The sequence below is a fragment of the Crotalus tigris genome, unplaced genomic scaffold (assembly GCF_016545835.1).
Source record: "Crotalus tigris isolate CLP2741 ecotype Arizona unplaced genomic scaffold, ASM1654583v1 scf7180000018084.670488, whole genome shotgun sequence".
In the NCBI taxonomy this organism is placed as follows: domain Eukaryota; kingdom Metazoa; phylum Chordata; class Lepidosauria; order Squamata; family Viperidae; genus Crotalus; species Crotalus tigris.
The window spans coordinates 633,334-658,741 of NW_024096815.1; the positions used below are offsets into that span (position 1 = coordinate 633,334).

Here is a 25,408-nt window from a genome sequence, read left to right on the forward strand (position 1 = left end):
TCCCAGGATCATGTGAAGTAACCAAAACCTGCTGCAACCACCCAGCAGATGGGGGGAATAAAAACCAAATACCCACCCCACCCCACCCCACTGCCAATCCTCAACAGAAATCCTCACAACAATGAAAACCTCGGACAGGAGGAAGAATGCCACCGGGCAGGCAGGTGTCTTGCTTGGCTGTGCCTTGGGGGGCACTTTTTCAGTGCCATTGTACCTTCGAACAGTCACTAAGCGAACTGTTGTAAGTTGAGGACTACCTGTACTTTATCACTTTTTTCCTTTTGGGGGGGTCATCAAGTTTTTGATAACCTTGCTAGGTGACTGGTGGTACTCAGATATTGCCATATCCTAAAAATGGTACAATGGGTGAAAAGATTGAAAAGAGCTGTTCTAGGTTGCTTCTCTCCTTGATTAGTTTCCATCCATTATTTCCTGTCTTGCCTTTTGATGCTTTGGAAAATAATTTGCCCCCCTCATCTTTGTAGGAGCCCCTCAAATATTGGAATACTGCTATCATGTCTCACTTAGTCCTTCTTTTCATTAGACTAGACATATCATGTAACTGTTCTTCATATGTTTTTTCTTCAGCCTCCTAATCATTCTTGTTGCTGTTCTCTGCACCCTTTCCAGAGTCTCAACATCTTTTTTATATTGTGGTGACCAGAACTGGATGCAGTATTCCAAATTTGGTCTTACCAAGGCTTTGTAAAGCAGTACTAGAACTTCATATGATCTTGATTCTATCCCTCTATTAATGCAATCTAGGATTGCATTGGCTTTTTTGACTGCTGCTGCATACTGTTGGCTCATATTTAAGTAACTGTCCACTAGGACTCCAAGATCCCTCTTACAAGCTCAAAAGGTCACACACATGGTCAATATCTATTTCAGAATTCAAAGACAGTATTTATTGGGCCACGCATATCTACTTGATTATGAACACCCTAAAAAAAATCTAGAAGATAATTAAGGCAAGATTTACTTTGCAGAAACCATGTAGTAGTTAAGTATTTTCTTTTTTAAAAAAGATGTTTTTAATTCCACCTTTATTATTTTTATAAATAACTCAAGGCAGTGAACATATCTAATACTCATTTCTCCTCCTATTTTCCCCATAATAACATCACTTTGAGGTAGATTGGACTGAGACTAGTCCAAAGTCACCTAGTCACTGCTTTCGTGCCTCAAAGGTGGGACTAGTACTCATAGTCTCCTGGTTTCTAGCCTGGAATCTTATCTACAAGACCAAACTGGCTCTTTTCTCTATAATGATAATTTCAGTTATTTTGTTTGAAGCAGATGTTAAACTCATGGGCCCATAATTTCCTTTGCCACTGCTCAGTCTCCAGTCTTTTGAAAGAGATGCTGATATTAATGTTGCATATTTGCATGAAAAGATCAGAAATTTCATATTTAATTTATTTAAAATCTATGGATTGGATACTGTTCTGGATGCAAGCATTTATTTAGTTTTAATCTGTTCGATTTGACTTTATCTCTCATATCCATTTGTTTTTGTTTGCCCAGTTTTCCTTTGCAAAAGCTAGCTTAGATATGGCTATCTTGGACGTTTCTTGTCCCAAGTACAGATAATCCTCAACTTACTACTGCAGTGGGAATCAAATTTCCGTTCGTAAGTCTTTACGATTGTAATTCAAGACACTCACTTGACTGGACTTGATTTTAGGAATTTTTTTTGTGGCAGTCAAGTAAATTTGCAGACATTAAGTGAATGGTGTGTCACAAGAGTCCATTCTTTCAAATGGGTGTTTTTTTGCTGCTCCCTGCAGTCATGTGACCATGGAAACCAGCAAAAACAAATCATGATCACATGACTGCAGGGGGCTGCAAACAATTGTAAAGGAGAGCTGGTTGCTAAGCATCCAAAATACAGTCACGCGATAACAGGATGGGGGTGGTACAACACTTTATGATGGCTTTGCAGGCCATAAAGCATCCATTTCAGTCCTGTCATAATTTCAAAAGGCCATTAAACAACTGGTCATGAGTCAAGGGCTATCTGTATATTTGAAATTGTTGTTGTTTTTCTTAATATTCATTTTGAATAAATGAATGTTCAAATATTGTGGAGAGAATTGACCCTCTTTTCAACAATCCATTATTTCTGGAAGTTTGCTTTTCTGAAGGCAAAAATGGCCTTCTTGAACTTTCTTTGGAAGCATCCACTATACAGTACATTCATACTACAAATTATAGCATTAGGAAATCATCTATGAATTCTGCTTCATGGGTTTCCATTCCTTTTTTGGTAAGAGCCCTGGTGGTGCAGTGGTTAGAATGCAGAATTGCAGGCTGACTCTGCCCACAGCCAAGAGTCCTGATGAGGCTTAAGGTTGACTCAGCCTTCCATCCTTCTGAGGTTGGTAAAATGAGGACCCAGGTTGTTGGGGACAATCTGCTGACTCTAAATGTCAGAGAGTGCTGTAAAGCACTGTGCAGTGCTTTTGCTATAAGGGACAACTCTACTCCCAATATTCTTATTGTTATTTGTGGTACTTCTATCCAGAAATAACTATAACCAGTTGTGTTGTAGGCTTCTCAGAACCTAAGAAAGTGGGTAACAATTTGCAAAACATTACTAACATAGAATATCTGCCCTTTCCTCAGTTGTCAGGAAATAAACTCTCACCCTTATCCATCAAATGGTTATTAATAAAAAAACGAGCTCACTGCTCTAGTGAACTAAGAGATAACTTGAGTGCTAAAGTGAAAGTATAGACTTGTTAATACTTTAGTAATCAAAAGAGATAAAAGATAGATAAAAGAAAAAATGTAATAATCTTGTTTTCTATTGCCCAGAATTTAACAACTCCCATTATAAGAAAGGCTACCTAGTTTCCTCTTCTTAGCCAAGATGATAGTAACTGACTCCCTAGATATATTGTCAATGGCTTAATAGATCATAATGTGTTATTTGAACACTAGCAATAGCTAGATATTCAGATCAATCAATTGAGGAATTCTTTATTCAAATGATCTAATGCAAGGGTCTCCAATCTTGGGAACTTTCAGTGGACTTCACCTCCTAGAATTCCCTAGTCAGGGGAATTTGGCCAAAAACAGCAATCACAAGGGGTTATCAGAGTTGTACCTCCTGCCATTTGTGCCTCAGTAACCTTGTTATTTCACTTTCCAAGCTGGTTTGATGACTCTTTTCCAACTTATCCTTTGATTTGAGTTATATGTTCCCTTGATACCAGTTGAGTTTCTTGTGATTGCTACTTGAATAGGTTTGGTTTTCTCTTGGTCTGTATAGATGGAATTACTAAGTGGGTAGATTTCTCTCATGCATAATGTTCCCATGATGGATAAATAAACTAATTTTATGCAGAAACTGCTGGCTTTGATGACTCTGCTACTGTTAATCAGGAGATTAACAGATTGCACCACATTTTAGGAGAATAGGAGTGTGGTGTGTGTGTGTGTGTGTGTGTGTGTGTGTGTGTGTGTGAGAGAGAGAGAGAGAGAGAGAGAGAGAGAGAGAGAGAGAGAGAGAGAGAGAGATGCCTGATGCCTGCACATGTGCAGGCACACACATATGCGTATCAAAATTGCAGGTGTATGTCCAGAAATATTGGCTGGAGTGAATAAACTTTTAGTTGATCAATTTGGCAAAGGTTTGTCCATTGACTTGCAAGATGAACTAGTGCACATCAGACAGTTTTAAAGGAGCTGTTTCAATGCTGCATGACTTCAGATGGAAAGCTAGAAGAGTGAGATAGATGGGGATGGGAAGGAGAACAAATATTACATTTTCTCTCTACTCATTTCCTCCTGCTACAACCTTCCGGGGTTGAATCTATGCAGCTTGGAGCTAATAAAGCTTCCTTGTCAATTATGGAAAACAACATTGACCTGCCTTAGCTTTGCCTCTTTATTGTGGTAATTCTGGACACTTTACATTTGTTTGTCCTGTTCAACTTCCTCACCCTGAAATCATGAAGGATCTTAACAATAATGTTGTTATAAATACCCCAATTGTTCCAAGCCTAAGAATTGGGAAACAAAAGATAATCCTTTCAAGAACTTGGGGAAAGGCATCTGGCAACTAAAGATTGTTCATTACATATGACATCAAAAAGTAACACTTATCTGGCTGCAGTCTCAAAATAACTGTGAATTCATATTTTGCATTATTAGAAACAATGACAAATTTCATTGATAATGCTGTGGTATAGCAGTTTGCTTTATCCATTCACATACATCAATTGTGATATATGTTGAAAATATGGATAAAAGACTTAAAGATTCTAGTCATCTCTACTTCACTATTTATGACCTTGTAGAAAACTAGCAATTGTGTTTAACAATTGTATCTTCCCATTTTCATGGGGATGGACTACCTACAGAATTATATTTTTGAAATTCACTGAGATCAAGGAATTCTGTTAGTTACATCCCTGAAATGCCCTGATCATTGTTTGCAGGTGCTAAAATGTCATTCCCGCTGGTTAGCCCTTCTATATTACCAGAAAATATTCTGTTTTGACTAATGTATTTGGAAACAAGGAAGCTACACATTGCCTATCACCACTGTCTCTGTAAACATAATACCACCTTGATGTGGTGATTTATTTGGTGATATGCTGATTTTTTCCAAAATCACACCTGCCCATATTGAGCATGTCAAGGCCATTCTGTAACATGCTTTTCAAACTTAAACTGTTTGCCAAGCTAAAAAAAAATGTGTCTGTGATCATCAGTCATTGGCTGATTGTAGGTTATAATTTTAGAAGGCATTCAGATGTACCCCCTATCCTCGCATGTTCTAAAACCATGGTCCTCAAATTTTATGCTGGGGTGTCCTAGGTTGCCACAATGATATCATGGGCACCTGCAGGATATTTAACTATTTAATAAACATTATTTGTGAATTCACAGCCATAACCTGGGGTGCTGCAATGGAATTTTGGAAATGCAAGGAGCACCACGAACAGAAGAAGTTGGGAATCTCTGATTTAGAGAAAATGTTAAGGATGCATGGTGCATCCTTAACATCCTTATTTTTCAGACTCCACTAGAGTTCCTGACTGCATTCACAAAGAAAGAGGATTGTTTAAAATGCTTCAGAGGTATATAAGAAGCCTTCCACATTTGAAATCAGCCTTCATCTCCCAGACTGCATCATCCAATCTTCACTCTTTCTTTCACTGTGTACACAGACACTGTAGGCTTTGCCTAAGGGATTGCCTTTCTTCAGGCAATCACTGATAGGAGAGAAGATTTATTGCTTTGTGCCTTTGGTGGTAAAGGATATTTATAAAGTTGCCGAGAACCACTTTGCTGTGAGGTAGGTAGTTATATAAATATGGTGAATGAAACCTCTTTTAGGGGGCTTGGCACACTTCATTCAAGTCCAGCATGATCATAGGAATCTGGAAATCATAAAATTCACAACAGCTTACCCAGTTTCAGATAAGATGTGCCTGAATGCCTTATTTTTTACAACCTGCTATAGAACCTTCAGCTACAGTCTATGTAAGGACCCACCCCACTTTGCATCTTAAGAAGACAGAACTCTTGGAATAGCTCTTCCAACAGGAATCCTTTATTAAGAGAAAATGGTTGCAGGCATGCTAGACAGGACTTGGGGTTCAAGCTCTCCCATTCAAGGTTTTAAGGGGTTCCCCAGTAGTCCCACCCAATCAACCCCCCTTCCAGTGATAGTTTCAAGTATCACAATTCCATCCCCTTTCTTCTTCCGTCTGGATGGAGACTTCAGATAACTACATGAAAGGCAATTACTCTTCTTTGATATGTTAAAGCTTAGAGGCCACAATAAACACACATTCAGTCCTTTGAAGTGTGCTGAAGGAAGTGAGGGCCATAAAGCCCCTTTGCTCTCCCCCTTTTCTCCCTCTTATGGCAGAATCCAGAGAAGGCAGAATTGGGAGTTTCTATGTTTGATAATTAAAGATGAAATATAATTGGATTCTGACATCCGGCCCCTCTTAACAATAAGAGAGATCCACCTGAAAGAAAACACAAGTAAAAAATTTAGTTAGGCTTGTTAGGATACTCTGTGTGAAACTTCTTCAATAGCTTCGGGGCTCTGACGTGACGTTTATGGACCCACTCATTTTGTGAGGCAGGGAGGTGTTTCCAGGCAACTAGGTACTGAGTTGTTCCACGATATCTCCTAGAGTCAAGGATCTCTTTTATTTCGAAGTGTTGTTCCCCCTCCACCATGATTGGAGGTGGTGGGGGGGGGATTTTTGGCCGTAGAGGTGACTGATGCTCTCTTTTCAGCAAGCTGCAATGAAAAATTGGGTGTATTTGCCTGAGGTTTTTGGGTAATTCTAATTCTACTGTTACTGGATTTATGATCCTTTTAATTGGAAAAGGTCCTATATATTTTGGTCCAAGTTTTTTACAGGGCTGTAGGGACTTTAGGTATTTTGTAGATAAGTACACCATTTCTCCTATAATGAATGGTGTAGGCTCAACCCTTTTTTTATCGGCTTGTGCTTTGTATGCCCGCCTAGCTTCATCTAGTGATTTTCTGACTATTGGCCAGGTGTTTTGTAGGTTTTCCATCCATTCTTTCAGTGAAGGGATCGTTGGTTCTTTTGGGGTTAACTCTGGCATAGGGTTGAAACTTTGGCCGTTGGCTATTTGAAAAGGAGTGTAGCCTGTGCTGGAGTGGACTGCATTATTGTAGGCAACTTCTGCAAAAGGAAGTAAGTCCGTCCAATCACTCTGTTGGAAATTTAAAAAACATCTCAAATATTGCTCAAGTACCGACTGGCAGCGTTCCGCTTGTCCATCTGTCTGAGGGTGATGGCTAGATGTCAGTCCCTGAGTGGTCCCTAAGAGGGATAAAAATTCCTTCCAAAATGTAGACGTAAATTGCACTCCCCTATCAGAGATGATGCGTTGGGGTGCCCCGTGCAATCTGTAAATGTGCTGGATAAAAAGTTTTGCTAAGGCCTTTGCAGTGGGAATTTTTTGGCAAGGGATAAAGTGCACCTGTTTGGAAAATAGGTCCGTGACTGTCCAGATAACAGTATTCCCATTGCTTTCAGGCAATTCCACTATAAAATCCATGGCTATTTCCCTCCAGGGGGCTGAGGGACTTGCCACTGGTTGTAACAGCCCTGGCGATTTCCCTTGCAACCTCTTTGCTGATGCACAGGTTGGGCAGCTGGCAACATAACTTTCTATGTCCTTTTTTATTGATGGCCACCAAAATTGCCGTTTAATTAAGTGTAAAGTTTTTACAAATCCAAAATGCCCTGCTGATTTTGTGTCATGGCAAAGTTGCATGAAAGTTAGTCTTTGAGTTGTTGGTATATATAACTTTTCCCCTACCCAAGGCAATCCGTCTCTCATTGTGCACACATGTTTGTTTTTCTGGAACCAATCATCTGTTTCCAAACTTTTTCTGAATTCAATCCCAGTTTGGCTGTCCAGTTGTGGTTTTATTTTGGCTTGGGTTCTTGTGGTTACTGGCGCTGCCAGTTGTGATTCTGCCATTATTGGTCTAGAGTCTGTGGTTCGTGCGCTGTTATATTGGGGCATGCGAGATAGTGCATCTGCCAGGAAGTTCTTTCTTCCTGGTAAATGTTTGAGCTTAAATTGGAATTGGTGAAAATGCTGGGACCAGCGGGCTTGTTTGGGATTGAGTTTCCTGGAAGTTTTCAGGGCTTCTAAATTTTTGTGATCAGTCCATACCTGGAAGGGGATTTTGTTGCCTTCCAGGAACTGTCGCCACGTGAGTAATGCCCAACGTATCCCATAAGCCTCCTTCTCCCATACGGGCCAGCGCTGTTCTGTTTCCGTGAGTTTCTTAGATGTATATGCACAGGGTTGCAATACTGCATCATCATTTTCTTGTAATAGCACAGCCCCCACTGCCACATCACTTGCATCTGCCTGTATTATGAAGGGCTTGTCCATATCTGGGTGCCTTAGTACTGGTTCGGCAGAAAAAAGTCTCTTTAGTCTCTCAAACGCTGCTTGGCACTCCATTGTCCATGTTAGTGGCTGGCTAGGTTTTACTGAGGATGTTCCCTTCGTTTTTAGTAAGTTGGTGAGGGGCAAGGCTATCTGTGCAAATGAGGGGATGAATTGGCGGTAAAAATTTGCAAAGCCCAGGAAACTTTGTAGTTGCTTTCTTGTGCGGGGTGGTGCCCATTCTAATACTGCTCTGACCTTCTCTGGGTCCATTTCAATGCCCTGTGGGGATATGCGATAGCCTAGGTAGTCTATCCTTTCCTGGTGGAATTCGCATTTTGAGAGTTTGGCATATAGGTGAGCGGCTCGCAGCTTCTTTAAAACCGCTCTGACAAGTTTGACGTGTTCTTCTTTTGTTTCGGTAAAGATAAGAATGTCGTCCAAGTAAACAAGGACCCCCTTAAACAGGTGCTCCCTTAGAACGTCATTGATTAATTGCATAAAGACTGCAGGGCCCCCTTGTAATCCAAATGGCAAGACTTTGAATTGATAGCACCCCATGGGGCAGTTAAATGCAGTCTTCCATTCGTCCCCTTCCTTGATTCTCACGCGATAGTAAGCTTCCCTTAAGTCTAGTTTAGAAAAAATTTTCCCTTTCGATAGGTGTGACAGCATGTCTTTCATGAGGGGCAGCGGGTATAGGTTGCTTTCACTGATTGTGTTCAGGGCCCTATAATCCACGCATAAACGTAAAGAGCCATCCTTCTTCTCTCTAAAAAGGACCGGGGCAGCCACTTTAGGCTTAGCTGGTTCAATGAAACCTCTCTCCAGGTTTTTTTTTATAAATCTTTCCATTTCCTCCTTCTCCTTTGGGCTCATGGAGTATAATCTGGGTTTCGGGAGTTTTGCCCCAGGCTTGAATTCAATGGTACAGTCTGTGGGTCGGTGGGGGGGAAGCTCATTCGCCCTCTCCTCACTGAAGACTTCAGCAAGGTCCCTATATTCCTCTGGTATTTCTGTTAATCTTTTTTCCTCTCCTATGGATGCTTTTTCTATTCTTGATTCTGGTAGCCTCTCTTGGGGTTTTAAGTCCATAGGGTCCCCCTTCGGGAATTTGATTTCTGTCGTCCTCCAATTTACCCAGGGGTTCCATTTTTTCAACCATTCCATCCCTAGAATCATTGGGCATTCCATACCTGGGGTCACCACAAACGTTAAGTCCTCTTCATGGTTGCCCAGGGAGAGGTGTATTGGCAGAGTGGCTAGGGTAGCTGGCACCCCCCCTGCTATGGATCCATCTAGCTGGCCAAATGAGATTGGTTGTTCCAGTCTCCTGGATGGGATGCCCAGATTCCCCACTAGTGTTGGGCTAATGAGGCAGCGGGTGCAGCCAGAGTCTATTAAGGCTTTCACCTTCACAGCTTCGGGCATGGGGGGGATTAATATAGTCACTGTTTTGAAGATGGGTGTGATGCGTCCACTTACCAGGGGTTCGCCTTCCGAGCTGTCATCTGAGGCATCCACCGTCCCTGTGGTGTAGGCTGGAGTTCTTTCCCCTTGGTGAGCAGAGGTGGGGTTTTCTGCAATTTCCATCATTTTCATGGCTGTTTCTTTTGGCTTAGCTGAATACCCTCTGGGTTTGTTGATTGGGGATCTGTCTGGGTTGTGCTGGGGGGCCTTTGAGCGGCATTCTACAGCTCGATGCCCTTCTCTTCCGCACTTGAAACACCCCATCTGCTTCTTGGCTGTATCCGATGATTTCACCGGTTGGTGTGTCAGCTCAGGCGGGGGGCGGCTCCATTGTTTTCCTCGGCGATGCCTCTTCAATATGTCGATCTCTGCTTCCTCTGCCAAGACGTACCATTCCTCAAGTCGATGTGGGTCTCCTCGGGGCAGGCAAGCATCATATAGATCATAGTTTAGTCCGTCTTTGAAACGGCCAAGGAGGATGTCTTCTGGCCAATTCAGTTTGCTGGCAATGGCTCGGAATTCTTGTGTATACTCAGCCACTGGGCGTTTGCCCTGCCTCATCGTTGTTATTCTTTCACGGGCTTTGCGATCAGCCAGGGGGTCTTCAAATCGTCTTCTCAACGAGGACATGAAACGGTTGAAGTTACTGAGTTCTGGGGCATTGGAGTCATGCAGGTTCACCACCCAATCTGCAGCTGGTCCATCCAGGGCAGATTGCACGATCCGGATGCGGGCTTTGTCGCTGGGGATGTCCTGCCCATATTCCTCCATGTAGCTGAGGACTTGGGTTAGGAAAAACCCCAAGCGTGTTGGCTCCCCTTTGAATTTCACCTCCAACGGTGGACGTCTTGGAATGGATCGGTGCCTCCATTGTGGGTGGTAGTGTCTTCCGTCCAGATTTCCATCTGTGGTCCGGTAGGGGGTGGGAGCTCCTGGATCAGTAAATGTCCCTGGGGTTGCAGGTTCCACGTCCCCCTCGGTGTCTCTCCCTTTGTGGCTCCAGGAACTGGGGCGGGCGTAGGGCTCAGGAATCTCCTCTCCTAGGGAGCTGAGAGTTCTCTTCATCAGGTCAATAGCTCTCTCTAGGATCCAGTCTGAGTACGGCATACAGCTTCCTCCCTCTTCACTTGCGTGCAGGGATTTCTCCATCTCCTGCTTCCATTCTGGTTGCTTGGTCCCCCGTCTCAGGGTCACTTTTCTTGATTCCTTTCCCCACTCGCTTTTCTTTCCAACGCCCATCGACCAGCGAGGCTTGTGGTCCTGTGTCTCCACCACTTCTTCTTCTGAGAAATCTGGCCTCTCGGATCCCAACATCTGGCAAGGTTCCAACTGGGTCAGCGGCTCTCTTTCCAGGGAGTTTTCTCCCTCTCTTGCTTCGTTGTCTGACATGGTAAATTTTTGCAAAATCCCCCGGCAAGGGTCTACCTTCCAGGTGGATTAATTTTGCAAGTCCTGTCTAATGTAAGGACCCACCCCACTTTGCATCTTAAGAAGACAGAACTCTTGGAATAGCTCTTCCAACAGGAATCCTTTATTAAGAGAAAATGGTTGCAGGCATGCTAGACAGGACTTGGGGTTCAAGCTCTCCCATTCAAGGTTTTAAGGGGTTCCCCAGTAGTCCCACCCAATCAACCCCCCTTCCAGTGATAGTTTCAAGTATCACAATTCCATCCCCTTTCTTCTTCCGTCTGGATGGAGACTTCAGATAACTACATGAAAGGCAATTACTCTTCTTTGATATGTTAAAGCTTAGAGGCCACAATAAACACACATTCAGTCCTTTGAAGTGTGCTGAAGGAAGTGAGGGCCATAAAGCCCCTTTGCTCTCCCCCTTTTCTCCCTCTTATGGCAGAATCCAGAGAAGGCAGAATTGGGAGTTTCTATGTTTGATAATTAAAGATGAAATATAATTGGATTCTGACAGTCTGGTTCAGTGATTGAGGACCAGGCTAGAAAGCAAGAGACTGTGAGTTCAAGTACCGTTGTAGCCATGAAAGCCAGGCACTTTTTGCCTCCACTGCCTAATTTTGGCTATTGAAATATTGAAGAATGGAAGATGCACTCTTTATTTAAAGAATGAGTAGAGAAAGATCCATATCAGTGAGCTTTGATAGATGACCTTCAGAAGCATCCTTCTGATGCTTCTTTCCCTTGTTTCCTGAGAAAAGGGATGCCATTACCCAGTGGTCATCTTTGCACTCCTCTTGCCCTGAGTCAAAGAAGTTTTGAAACTCAGTCATCAGAGACTGCTGACATTTTAATTGTTTCAAAACTACTTGTCTTTTTGGTATCATGTGAGGAAGATTTATACTTTTTCCTGTGACATTTATCAGTTTAATAATCAATCCAGTTGAATTGTTACATCTTCCTCCCCTCTCTACAAGATCTAAGCATGCTGTACCTTTGGGGTTGTATTATTGAACTTCCAAGGATCAAAAGCCTCTGGTTGGTTGCTATGGTTCTTTTTACCAAAAGACAACTTTTCTTCCTTATAAGGATCTTCCAGTTGCACCAGAGATTGTTGTTTGTTGACAGTCTACTCTATTCCATTACAGTGGTATGATTAGTCATACTATTTCAAATAGAATTAAAGAGCTGGAAGGGACTTGGCGGTCTTCTAGTCCAATCCCCTGCTGCAGCAGGAGACCTATACCATTTCAGACAAATGGTTGTCCAATCCCTTCTTAAAAACCTCCAGTGATTGGAGTACCCATAACTCCTGGAGGCAAATTGTTCCATTGATTAATTTTTCTTAATGTCAGGAAACTTCCTGATACACTTGGTACCATGTTTGGAAAATTTGTATCAGTTGCTTGAAGTTAAGATCCATTTATCTCCCATCATAACCCACAGTCAGATGATAAGACAGAACAGAAAAAGAGTTACTTTCCTGCAGAACTGTTGTTTAGCTGAATTTGCATATAGTGGTTAACACATTTCCAAAATCCTTCGTCTTAATCCCTACCACTTGCCACAACATACCTCCCTCCTCCTGTTCCTCAGACCCCCTAAATACCTGTAAGAACTGGGTTCTGTTCTGGGCCCAGTGCTCTTCAACATCTTCATCAACGATTTGGATGAATGGATAGATGGGGAACTCATCAAATTTGCAGACGACACCAAGCTGGCAGGAATAGCCAACACTCCAGAAGACAGGCTTAAGATACAGAAGGATCTGGACAGATTTGAACACTGGGCACTAACTAACAAAATGGAATTCAATGGTGAAAAAAGCAAGGTTCTACATTTAGGCAAGAAAAACCAAATGCACAAGTACAGCATAGGTGGCACCATCCTCAAGAGTAGTAACTGTGAGAGGGACCTCGGAGTCCTAGTAGACAATCACCTCTCATAAGTGCTACCTGCATTTTCCTCAATCTAAATCCCTCCTAATTATTGGGCTGCTTTATAGCTTCATCTGTTACCAATCCCTTTTCTCTTTCAACAAATTAGATTAAAGAAAACTCTGTGATCACCTTGTTTTCTATTGTCCAAAGATTGCCATTTTTATTATTTCCATTCCACTTGCTGTGCTTATATTTTCTTCTAACATTAAGCATGCATCTCATTCTGGTTTAGAGATTCCCGGCATTTTTATGCAGGCATCAGTATATAGTCTTGCATTTGGGTCTTCCGTGGTGTGCATCGTTCCCCTAGTGGTTTGTTAATATACTCAACAATTACAAAAGTTTTCACCCTGATCTTCTCTGGACTCGGTTTAAATATAATAGAATCCCCACTGTTAGGTCTCCCCCACCCCTGCCCATGGGCAGATTCTTATAGTGCATGACAATATTTGTTTGCCCTCCAAGAACTCTTGTGTTCTACAGATCTTCTCCATCTTCTTTGGAGGGGTGTCTTCCTACTTTGAAAGCTTCATTCTTTGCAACTGTTGCAATCAAGTGGGATGCTGGGATCTTAGCTGAAGGCAGTGGTGGCGGCGGTGGCTGCCGCCAATTTTACTGCTTTTCTCTGCTTCTCCAGTCAAGCTATCTTGACTCATTATACCAATTACATTACCATGATATCTTCCCCAAAGGGAATACACATTGCACAATGCAATGCACTGGACTGTTCTTACACTCTTCCTGACTATCTAACTGCTTATCTTTAGTTATTGGGTAGAATTTATTTAGATGGACAATGGAAATCCTTAAAGTATTAGAGAAGAGAGGAGTGTACGCCTTGGTCTCTTCATCCTGCTGTAATGTATGCTTAATCTCTTTCCTATGTAATTTATAAACAGCATTTTGTCACTGTGATGCTTTGTCAACGAGGGCTTGCCAGGGTTTGGAGAGGTTTTGTTGCATTGTTACATTTTTATTCTACCATTCATTTCAAGTCACTCACAACATGTTTCAGCCTTGCAACTTACCTGTCCTACTTGACATTTTGATAATTTAATTTGCAAATTCCCCTTTTCTTGGAATTTAAAGAGGATCCTAAATGCTAGTGGTTTGTTAATAATTGCCTAAGGGCCTTCATAAATGAATAAAAATTTGGTTTCTAATTAAAATATATTATACTGCATCACATTGATTTTCTATTCCAATTGAAGGAACTGTACCTATGTTTCTGTTCTGCCAATTTTGCTTTCTGGTGAGATACATAGATACAATGAAGAACAAGATTTCCTAACCTTGTATTAATTATATAAATGACAGGAATTCACATTTTCTAATCTTTGCCTTACCACATCTATCAAATCTCTCTTTCACACAAGCACAAGAGGTAACACTGGAGTATTGGCTTTTTTGACACATGGGCATCCACCAAAAAAGGGAAAGACCCATCGTTATCTGTAGAACCTGTCCTTGTCTTGACAGCTTCAAAAGAAGGAACTACCTTTAATAGTGATATTGGTCTATAATTTTTTATCTGTGTCAAATCTGAGTCCTCTTTTGGTATTAAAGTAATATTTGCTTCTGTCCATGTGTAATTTGATAATTTGGCCTATTTTTGATTGAATTTATTCTTCCAGATCAAAATTGATTTTTACCAAAAAGACAAATAGAAAATAACTTAAGGGTTATTTTAGATACATTGGAATACTATGAAATTCACCCAGGAAAATAAATGGCACTAATTTTCTTAGATACTCAAAAAGCTTTTGACAATGTAAGTTGGCAGTTTATGATATAACAATTAAACTGTATGGACTTTGGAGAACAGTTTATAAAGACCATTAAGACAATATGTGATAAACAAACAGCAAAAGTAATTATCAATGGAGACTATACAGAGAACTTTAATATAAAGAAAGGCACAAGACAAGGATGTCCACTATGCCCACTGCTATTTATACTAGCTTTGGAAGTTCTCAACAGAAATATCAGACAAGATCTGGAAATTAAAAGAATGGAGATAAAAGATGAAAGCTATAAACTATAAGCATTTGCAGTTGATCTGGTATTCATTTTAGAAGAACCGCTGGAGACAACTTTTAAACTACTGAAAATTCAGGATATAAGAATTTGGAGAAATAGGAGGATTGAAAATAAACAGAGAGAAAAACAAAGTTATAGTTAAAAACCTTACAGATAAGCCCCCCCCCCCAAAAAAAAAACTTGCCAGAAAAAATAGATTTACAAATAGTTAAGAAAGTTAAATATTTGGGAATATACTTAACAGCAAGATGCACAACAATAAAAAAATTATATAAACTTACTAAATCAAATAAAATTAGATTTGGAAAAATAGAAAAACTTAACAACTATCAGTGTTAAGAAGAATAGCTACTGTGAAAATGAATATTTTACCAAAACTCCTTTTTTTATTTCAAACAGTACCTATAAAAATAGAGAAAAAGTTTTTTTGATGATTTGAATACACTGATCTCAAAGTTTATTTGGCAAGGAAGGAAAGCCAGAATCAAACTGAAAATGCTACAAAGAAGCTAAAGAAAACGGAGGATTTGGACTACCAGATTGGGTCCTATGCTACCAAGCATGTGCTCTAACATGGTTAAAAGAATGGATAACCCTCAGAAACAAAAGGTTGTTATATTTAGAAGGACATGACTTATAACTTGGATGGCACACATTTTTATGGTATGAAAAGAATAAAACCCATAGATACTTCCAAAACCACTACATAAGAAACCCATTATTATTTGTATGGGAAAAGATAAAACCAAAAATCTATACGAAAATCCCAGGATGGCTATCAATGATGGAAGCATTCGTTCACCCAAACTTAGTTAAATTTGAGAAAATTCTAACATACAAGGATATTCTGAATACAGATGGGAAATTAAAATCTAAACAAGAGTTAGAAGATCAGAGTATTGACTTAACACGGTGGTCTCGACTGTAAATGCAACCGAGGTATGATAAAGATGTTACAATATACGACCAGACAATGTTTGATCAGATCTGGCTGGACTTCTGATGAAAAACTGATTAAGAAATTGTATAACTTGTTAATTGAATTTGAAAATGGAAGATGAACAAGCGAAAGAAACAATGATAATATGGGCAAATTTTTTTGGATATAATATAGAATTAGAGAAATGATAAAATCTTTGGGAAAGAAATTATAAATTGACAATGGCAACTTCATATAAAGAAAACTTATATAAAATGTTCTATAGATGGCATCTTCCACCTGTTAGATTAGCAAAAATGTTTAGAAATATGTCTAGTAAATGCTGGAAATGTAATAAAAATCCTGGTACATATTATCATCTGTGGTGGACATGTGTTAAAGCAGAAAATTTTTGCACAAAAATACATTCATGGTTAGAAAATATGTTAGGGAAACACGTAGATTTTAAACCTGATTTCTTTTATTAGGTATAATTCCAGAAAAATTTGATAAACAAAATCTATATTTAACATTACATGTATTAACAGCAGCAAGGATTGTATTTGCTCAGCTCTGGAAAAATGAGATAACACCATTGGATGAAGTGATAATCAAGAAAATACTGGACTGTGCTGAAATGGATAGACTTAACATTGAGAATCAAAGAAAAAGAAGATACAGAACACTTTCAAACATGGAACTTCTTTTATCAATGGCTGGAAAAAGGAGATAGAGAATAAGAACTTAACTTTTATTACTAAGGAAAAAATCAGCCCAGACAACGCGTTGTTCATTAAGCACTAATGAATTGTAATAATAGAAAATGAATAAATACTTTTTTTAAAAAAATGGGGAAGACAACAGTCCTCTGAATTAAAATATATTACTTAGGCATCAAAAGGGATCTCATAAGATTGTAATTCAAAGTAGTTTTGATCTTCTTAAATATAGCCAATAAAACAGCATTTGGCGCATATATATATATATATATATGGAACTACCATCTCTGAGGCAACAAGAGGTAACAAAGACGGATGTACTATTGGTATATAGTACTTTCACCCCTATGTTTGTTGGTTCAAATAGGTTGCAACTGAATTTGCAAAGTTTTCAAGGAAGTTGCTACGCTCAACTCCATTCTCTTTCCATTTTACCTTTTATCTTCCTATTGCTCTCACATATTAAATACAGATTAGACTTTACAATCTTTGCCATTGTCTGATTATGAAATTTATTGTATTAAATTACTTAATTTTATTGATTGATTGATTTAAAACATTTATATATCTGTCCATCTTTCAATCAACTCTGGGCACCTCCCAAGCAAAAATGAAAAGGCATATTAAAGTATTTTAAAAACTAACACTTGACTAGTTAAAACATAAAACATTAAAACAAAAAAATCCAGTACCAATCTGTGTTAACATGCTATCAGCTAATTATCTCCCAGTGCTTGGAGGGGGGGGGGGAAACCCAGATCTTCAACACCTTATGGAAGGCTCACAGGGTGGAGGCCTGCTGAACTTCCGGGGAGGGGGACAAAGTATTCTGTAAGGCAGGGGCAGAACACAGAAAAGGCACAGAGTACTTGTCTCTGTTGAGGAGCAGTTGGCATTCTGTTGTGTTCAGTGAGACCTGGAAAAGTTTAGATTCTGATATATGTTAGTTGGTGCAGCATAGACTGGCAGAAATTATAGAACTTGAAAATAAGTCTTATTTAAGTAGATGTGCAATGTGATCTTGACTAAGATAATCTACCATTTAATTACTGATTATAACTAACCCTGTATTCTAAAACACTTAGGAGAAAGACTCCAAGTCAGTCTTGAGTCATAGTGACTACTCAGGCATGTTCACATGTAATTTTAGGGGCAGCAATATGAAACCATTTGCATTGCTTGCAGGATGTTTTTTCTAATTTGCCAGTCTAGCCTATAGTCTGGGAGTGACTTGGTGCCCTCCATTTAAGCAATAATTAAGTTTTTGCCTTGCTTAAGTTTAGCCAAGGTTGTCTAGATGCCGTGGCCATGAAGTCAATCATGCTGAACCTATTCATATGGAACAGCGTGAGACAAGATTCTGAGCATTTGGGTTTTCTGTATTGTGTCCCAGCACATGCACTCTGTTCAGTTTCTTTCTACCATCTGAAGTGGATAAATAAGCCAGAAATCGCTTAACAATTTTGTCTAAAATGGGAGTCTTTACTTGGAGTGCTCTTTAAAAGCTGGCATTGTAAACCCAATTCTTCTTAGTCTGCCACTTTTAATTTACTTGATAACAAGAAACCAAGTTTCTTCCTTGGCACATCGTATCTAGAAAAACCAAAAAAGCTTGAGCTAATTTTGGTTCTACACAGTTCCTGGACTTAACTGGCTAAGATCTGGTTAAAAGAGTGCTGACATGAGAATGCGATTCAGTTAGCGGCTTTTAAGGAGACTGAGAAGATTGGCAGTTCCTTGAATGCCAAGTTGAAAATCAATTATTTTAAAAATCAAAAGGGCATTTCAGAATGGATGTAGCTTTTCCTTCAAGGGCTCCAGTCTGTAACTGAGGAGCCTTTTCAAGAGACTAGAAAGGAAGGCAATTTAGCATTGATTCTCTAAGGAATTTGCCACAAGAACAACTGAGTCTTGACTTGCTTTGGGTTTCAGAGCTGCCCTTCATTTTCTGTCACCGGTATGGTTGCAGAAAATTCAGAAGCAAGGGCTCCCAGTGTTTAAATTACTGCTTATTTAGCAAGCTATTGCTAATGTTATTTGTAGTAGCATTCTTCATCTCAGCCTCTGTTCATCTTTCACATAAAAAGGTCCTTGTAAAAGGGAGGGGTCTAATTAGGGAAACCCAAGTTCTCTGAGGTTCATTCTGGTCATTTTCAACCATGGTTAGTGGGTTGTTTGATGTTTGAGCCAGGATGGTCTCTAGCCTGAGAATTTAAATTCCTTTAGTTATCAACCCAGCAAGAAATCACCAATGCAGAAGACTTTTTATCACCAGAGGGTGGTTAGCTAACATAATAGAACCATTGTCTGGTAGACCTTTTGGGCTGCAGGATGAACTGAAGTTGTCTTACAAGTACTTTAAACAAAATAATCAGAGAACCATTACAAAATAGCAGGCAGTGGGGTGATGCTGTTCAGCCCAACCTTGCTTTTCTTCAGAGGCAGTGGCTGAGCATTTGCTTCTTGTTTTTGGTAAGCTTCCCATGTGTGCTTGAGGATCTAAAGCTTCTGTGCTTAATTAACTATTATTTTACTGACTGTTGCTTATAAAATAAAATTTGGCTAATATAATAAATTTATTAAATATGAGAAAACAAATTTGCCAGTCTATTAAGACATTCTAAATTTGTTAAAGTTAATAAAAGAAGTTAACAAAACATCAGTAAATCAAGGAGATTGTTTTTTTAAAAAATAAGCACTACAGCTGGTGTTCTTACTGATGTTTATGCCAACTTCAAGAGAATGGCAGTTTGGGAGTAGGAAACCAACTTGAAATATAAGTCACACAACAGTCCTGGAAAACTAAAACATTTTAAATTGTATTTTTTTAACAGATTAAAAAGTGGCATGGCAATAAATTGACAGGATATATTGTAATGCTTCTGATAACATGATTTTGTATCTTGGTTTGGGGAGGCTTGCCTGGAGACTGTATATAACCAAAGTTCACATGGACTTGGTACAGCGATTGCAACTATAATGTACAAATTGTGTATATAAATTAGAGGGTGTATGAAACTGCTCCTGTCAGTAGGCTTAACATATGCCCATGAAATTTGTTAATAATCTTTGCAACATAATAGGTGTTCAGCATAAAATTAGACATTTCACAAATCATCGTCAGAGCCTCTGAATAAATGTGAATAGAATTGCAGACTTAATATTGATCTGTATCTGCTCCCCTGTTCCCTGCTTTGTTCTGAAATTGCCTATCTTGACTGTTGCCCAAACTGGTCATCTCTTTTTAGTTATTTCATAGCTACCTTTTGTATTTAGATCACTTTACAGATTATATTTTTACCTGAATTCCTAAGGTTTTCAACATGTGACCCAAACATGCCACTTTTTGCAAATTAAGTATTGGCAAGTTGCAACAACTAGGTCATGTTGCAGCATTCTGGTATTTTGGGGTGACATAATCTTGGTTAGTCTTTATGTTAGAATGTAATATGGCTCTTGAATGATGGTTTTTAGAAACATTATTTATTTATTTCTGTGAAGTAGAGGATAAATATGGAACCTCACTCAACCAAATAAAAATTATCTTTATGTACAAATTTAAATTTCCAAAGCCTAGTAAATACCATATAGTGAAAAAAGAATGCCTTATCCTCAACCATCTTTGTAAGGAGATTATTGGCAGGCCCAGCAAATTAGTGATGCATTTTTCTTTGGTGATATTCACTCCTGGCCTGAGGCTGGAGTGTAATGGCAGAATCAATGTGCCTGATCAATAGTTTAAGAGGGAATCAGCATTCTCCTTACTGAAGGGCAGCCTGCAGGAAAGCATAGAAAAATGGAAGGTTGGTACAGAGGCTTTTTGTCAATCACTAATAAATGTCCATGGAATGAAATGGATTAGAACCATTGTAAGGGGGGGGGGGTTGTGTTGCCTAGAGAAGCACTGATCAGTAATTGCAAATGATACTAAGCTGGCAGGAATAGCCAACGCCCCAGAAGACAAGCTCAGGATCCAAAAAGATCTTGGCAGACTTGAAAAATGGGCCTTATCCAACAAAATGAAATTTGGAGAAAAGCAAGGTTTTACACCTGGGCAGGAAAAAAGGTGCAAGTACACATTAGGTAAAATTCTGGTCCTCACATTACAAAAAAGATGTTGAGACTTTGGAAAAAGTACAAAGAAGAGCAACTAAGATGATTAAAGGCCTGGAGACTAAAACATGAACAGTTACAGGATTTGGGTTTGACTAGTCTCGAGAAAAAAAGGACGAGAGGGGGACATGATAGCAGTATTTCAGTATTTGAGAGGCTGCCACAAAGAGGAGGGGGTCAATTTATTTTCCAAAGCACCAGAGGGCAGGACAAGAAACAATGGATGGAAACTAATCAAAGAGAGAAGTAACCTGAAATTAAGGAGAAATTTCCTAACAGTGAGAACAATTAACCAGTGGAATAATTTGCCTTCAGACATTGTGGGTGCATCATCACTGAAGGTTTTTAAGAAGAGACTGGACACCCATTTGTCTGAAATAGTATAGGATCTCCTGCTTGAGCAGGGGGCTGGACTAGAAGACCTCCAGAGTCCCTTCTAGCTCTATTCTGATTCTGATTCCAACTTATTGGGAGGTTCTGAATTTCCCGCACCCTCCCACCACATGCACTATAAATAAATGGTAAACAGGCATTTGAAGTAATATATGCTTAAGGAATTTTTTTATGCATGGAAAAGTATGGTGACAAAATAAATGAAAGTAGTTTAAAATCTTCAGATCAAATACAAGTCCTGGTGATTTCATGCATATATCCACATACCGCTTTTTGGCAAAACTGCAAAGGTGGTATGGGGATGTTTTTCCAACTTTTCTTCATCTATCCTACTGATTTTCTTCGTCAATCCACCACCCAAATATTAGCAATGCTCTTTCTTAGACTCTGAGTTTAGGTAAGTTTGTTCAGCGGAGGGCAATATTTATTCTGCTTGAGCACAGTGTTCTTGTAGGAGTAATTTTTTGGGAGCTCCATCACATAGAAATAGTAGACTAGTGTGAACAAAGTGGGACCATCATATGATTTCTGGCACTTCATTTCTCTCTCTCTTCTCCATTTGTTTCTGTTTCATCATTGCATAAAATCTACACGAGAGGTCTGTATCATGGTCACTCACAGAAGAAATCTTTTTATATACTACATTGACGTAACCTCTTTGAAACCATAATTCTCAAACAAATATAAGCCTGTCCCATTCCAACAGCTCTTAGGTTGCAAATAAGCAATGTCATACAAGCTGCTGGGTTTGCCTCCCATCTTTCATAACCGTAACACCTTTCCCTCCTCCCTCTTGTTTTCAGCAGATAATCAGCACAATGGAGACCCAGGTGTCCAACGGCCCCACAAGCAACAGTTCCCTCCCCAATGGGCCACTGATCAGTGCCAATGGGGCCACCGATGATTCCAAAACTAACCTCATAGTCAACTACTTGCCCCAGAACATGACACAAGAGGAATTCAAGAGCCTCTTTGGAAGCATTGGAGAGATTGAATCATGCAAACTGGTTCGAGATAAAATTACAGGTAGGACTGTACATGTCTGTCTGTATGGATGAAAAAGAAAGAAAAATTGAGATAGAAAGATAATCTGTCTAAAAGACCATTGTAAAATTAAAATACATATGGTGTTGGAAAATTTCAGAGTTGTGAGGTTCTGAAGAAGTATTGCGTGTTGCAGTACACTCACAGTGCAGAGCTATGGAAAACAGGTTCCATCCTATTGATTATTTGGAAAGGTCATGAAAACTTCCAGTATTGTTTTATGTTGGACTATATCTTGGGTACAGCTTAATTGTCAACTATAAACATGCTGCTGCTATTGCTCTACCTCCAAAATGACTCCATAAAGTTGGAAAGAGATAAGAAAAGGCTAATTTAAGGAGTACTTTCCTCAAGGAAAATAAAGAACCAACAAATAAAGAAAAATAAGTAATGTATTAAAAAGTAAATTCATAATAGATTTATGGAATTTGCTGCTATTTAAAATATGAAAATGGGTTTAAACTAATAAAAATATGAAGGAAGATTATTAATGGCTGTTGATGAAAGCGCATATAGGAAACCTCCAGATTAAAATACTTCAAATGCTCATTCTGTAGTAGAAAATGCTGCTTGCTTTTGAAAGTGTGAGGATGGGTTAGATGGATTAGAAGAAGGAGTGTTTATTGAGCAGACCAGCAGATAAACTGTGTTTGTTTAACTATAATTTAGAGTGATATTAGCATTGAGCAATTCTAGGAATTGTCTCAGAGTTACAGAGGACATGAATGGCCCTCAGGTGGTAAATATTCTTAGGATTGGGGGGGGGAGATTGGCTAGTATTAGAGTCACTTTCGAAAATGGATGGCATATAAATTTAATAAAATTTACCATTAACAATGGTGGAGAAGATACAGTTGCTTTCTGATGAAAAGGGAAGCATGTCTGTATTAGAAAATATGTTAAAATATATTTTAGAAATTGTAAGATAGAATATATCCATGAAATCATGGAATATAGAAGATATCTGTTTGCATCCAGACTGCATTTTATATTATTGTTAGAGTTCCTTAAGAAGGAAATACAAAGTAGTGAACCATTAAATTTACATAGCAAAACAGCATTTTAATGATCTGCATATTTGTAGAACAAATAAAGAAATATCTTTAAATATTTTGTCACAGCAGGTGGCAGCACCTAGTTGAGCTACTTTGGGTTTAAAAGCTAAGCTTGGTTAATATTTGAGTAGGAAACACCCAAGGATTCTTGAAATTGTAGGCTAGACTAGGAAGTCCATAACAGCCTGAAAGAAGGCATTTACAAACTAATTGCGGTAACTGTCCAAAACCCCTGTAGACATATCTGTGAGGTCAGCGGGAGACAAAGCCAGAGGAAACATTATCTTTTGAAGCATTTTATAGCATTGATTTGTGACATTAAAAATAATTGTTTGGGGATATGATGTATTTTTATATATTCTCTTATTAAATGAAAATGTAATAATAATACTACTATTTCAGAGCATCTATTGCCTAGTACTAGTTATATTTGTATAAGTACTTGAAAAGGTAGAACTGGCATTTTTGAATACTACTTGAGAACAAATGAAATTCTATGTACTTTTTCTCTCTACCTTGCTTTTATAAATTCAGTTTCACAGCAAAGTCTGCTATGGAGGTTGATTAGTCTGCTCACAAAAGTTGCAGCTGAGTGAGAATTTGAACATGTGCTCAGTTGCCAAACACTACATTCGTCTTATAGCAGGGGTGTCAAACTGCCAGCCCACAGGCCAGTTGCATCATACAAAGGTCGTGCCCACCCCAGCTCTGGCAATGCAAAAAAAGTCTCGATATGTCACGTGATGTGGTGAGTTTGAGACCCGTGTCTTATAGTGATTGCAATAAATTGTTATTTCTGACAAGACAATTTTCCTAATATTCAGCTGAATGTCACTTCATAGAATATAGAATAACAAGGCTGGAAGGGACTTTGGAGATCTTCTGGTCTAACCCTTTGGTCAAGCAGGAGACCCTATACCTTTTCAGACAAATGATTGTCCAATCTCTTCTTAAAGACTTCCCGTGTTGAAGCATCCACAATTTCTGGAGGCAAGCCATTTCACCGATTAATTGTTCTCACTGTCAGGCAATTTCTCCTTAGTTCTAGATTGGATCTCTCTTTGTTAAGTTTCCATCCATTGCTGCTTGTCCTGCCATCAAGTGCCTTCAAGAATAGGTTGACCCCCCCCCCTTCTCTGTGACAGCTCCTCAGATATTTTATTCTGTTGCCTGCCTTCTGGGAAGATAGAAAATGGCCAAGCCATGTTCTTTGTTTAATACCCTTTCTGGTATGTGAAGAGCATGGTCATTTTTATCTTCCTTAAGTCTGAACTCTCACTGTAGCTTAACTGTTGATCCTAGGATTTAGTTCCTAACCCTTGATCACCCTTTTTGTCCTTCTCTGAATCTTTTCTGGGTTGCTTTGGTCATGGAATGCAATAGGCCAGAACAGATATGGATGATGCATGTGATGAAAATGTTCCCCATACAGCTCCATGGACTCATGGCAAGCCCAAACTGAGTTAATTATTCTGGATTTGTTCATTGCTTGTCAATATAAATCAAAGACCCAAATAACCCATCATTTCAAAAGTATCTTAAACATTACAGAAAACCTTAGCAGGCATAAGCAGCTTCATTTTAAGACTGGAAAATTTCATTGCAAAGCATACAACATGTATTTATAACTTAGAGAGGAAGGGAGGTTAGGTTTAGTCCAAGCAATCATTCAATCAAAAGATTTCAAGAAATGGATTTATATATTATTGATGTGATACCTATTTGGTATTGATGCATATCAGATAAAATATAATTTCTATTTTAATTAGAATTTCTTCTTATACCGAAAACTGAACATCTGTCAGAATCCAATTATATTTCATTTCTAGTTATTGACTATGGAAAACCCCATTTCTGCCCTCTCTGGATTCTGTCATACTACGAAGGGGAAGGGGGATGAGCAAAGGGGTTTTATGGCTCTCACTTCCTTCATTAAAACTTCAAAGAAACTGAATGTGGATCTCACCAAGAGGACTGACCATAACAATATGGCCATCAGCTTTCATCTACTATGGGGGCTACTTGGGAACACTTAAAACCTTGAATGGTAGGAGTTGGTCCCTCAGGTCCTGTTTAGAATTCCTGCAACCATCTTCTCTTAATAAAGATGCCTGTTGGAAGAGATATTCCAAGAGTTTTGTCTTCTTAAGATGTAAAGTGGGGTGGGTCCTTACAGGACCTGAAAAATTAGTCCACTTTGAAGGGAGAACCTTGCTGGGGGACTTTGCAAAAATTACGATGTCAGACGATGGAGCAGGGAAGGGAGAAATCTCCCTGGAAAAGGAGCCGCTGCCCCGACTGACACCCTGCCAGATGTCGGGATCTGAGAGGTCAGATTCCTTAGGAGAAGAGGTGGTGGAGACACGTAACCACAAACCTCGGTGGTCAATG

At 39.3% G+C, this 25,408-nt stretch overlaps 1 protein-coding gene across 1 annotated transcript in view; it reads left to right on the forward strand.

Annotated features, from left to right (window-relative positions):
* The window catches only part of LOC120309881 (ELAV-like protein 3), a 75,170-nt gene extending 51,453 nt beyond the window's left edge, over nt 1–23,717 (forward strand). Inside the window, exons 2-3 of the mRNA XM_039347534.1 lie at nt 21,722–21,944; nt 23,552–23,717. Coding sequence (XP_039203468.1) covers nt 21,722–21,944; nt 23,552–23,613 — 285 coding nt within the window. The 3' untranslated portion in view covers nt 23,614–23,717. The remainder of the gene's footprint in view (nt 1–21,721; nt 21,945–23,551) is intronic.
* The last annotated feature ends 1,691 nt before the right edge of the window (nt 23,718–25,408 follow it).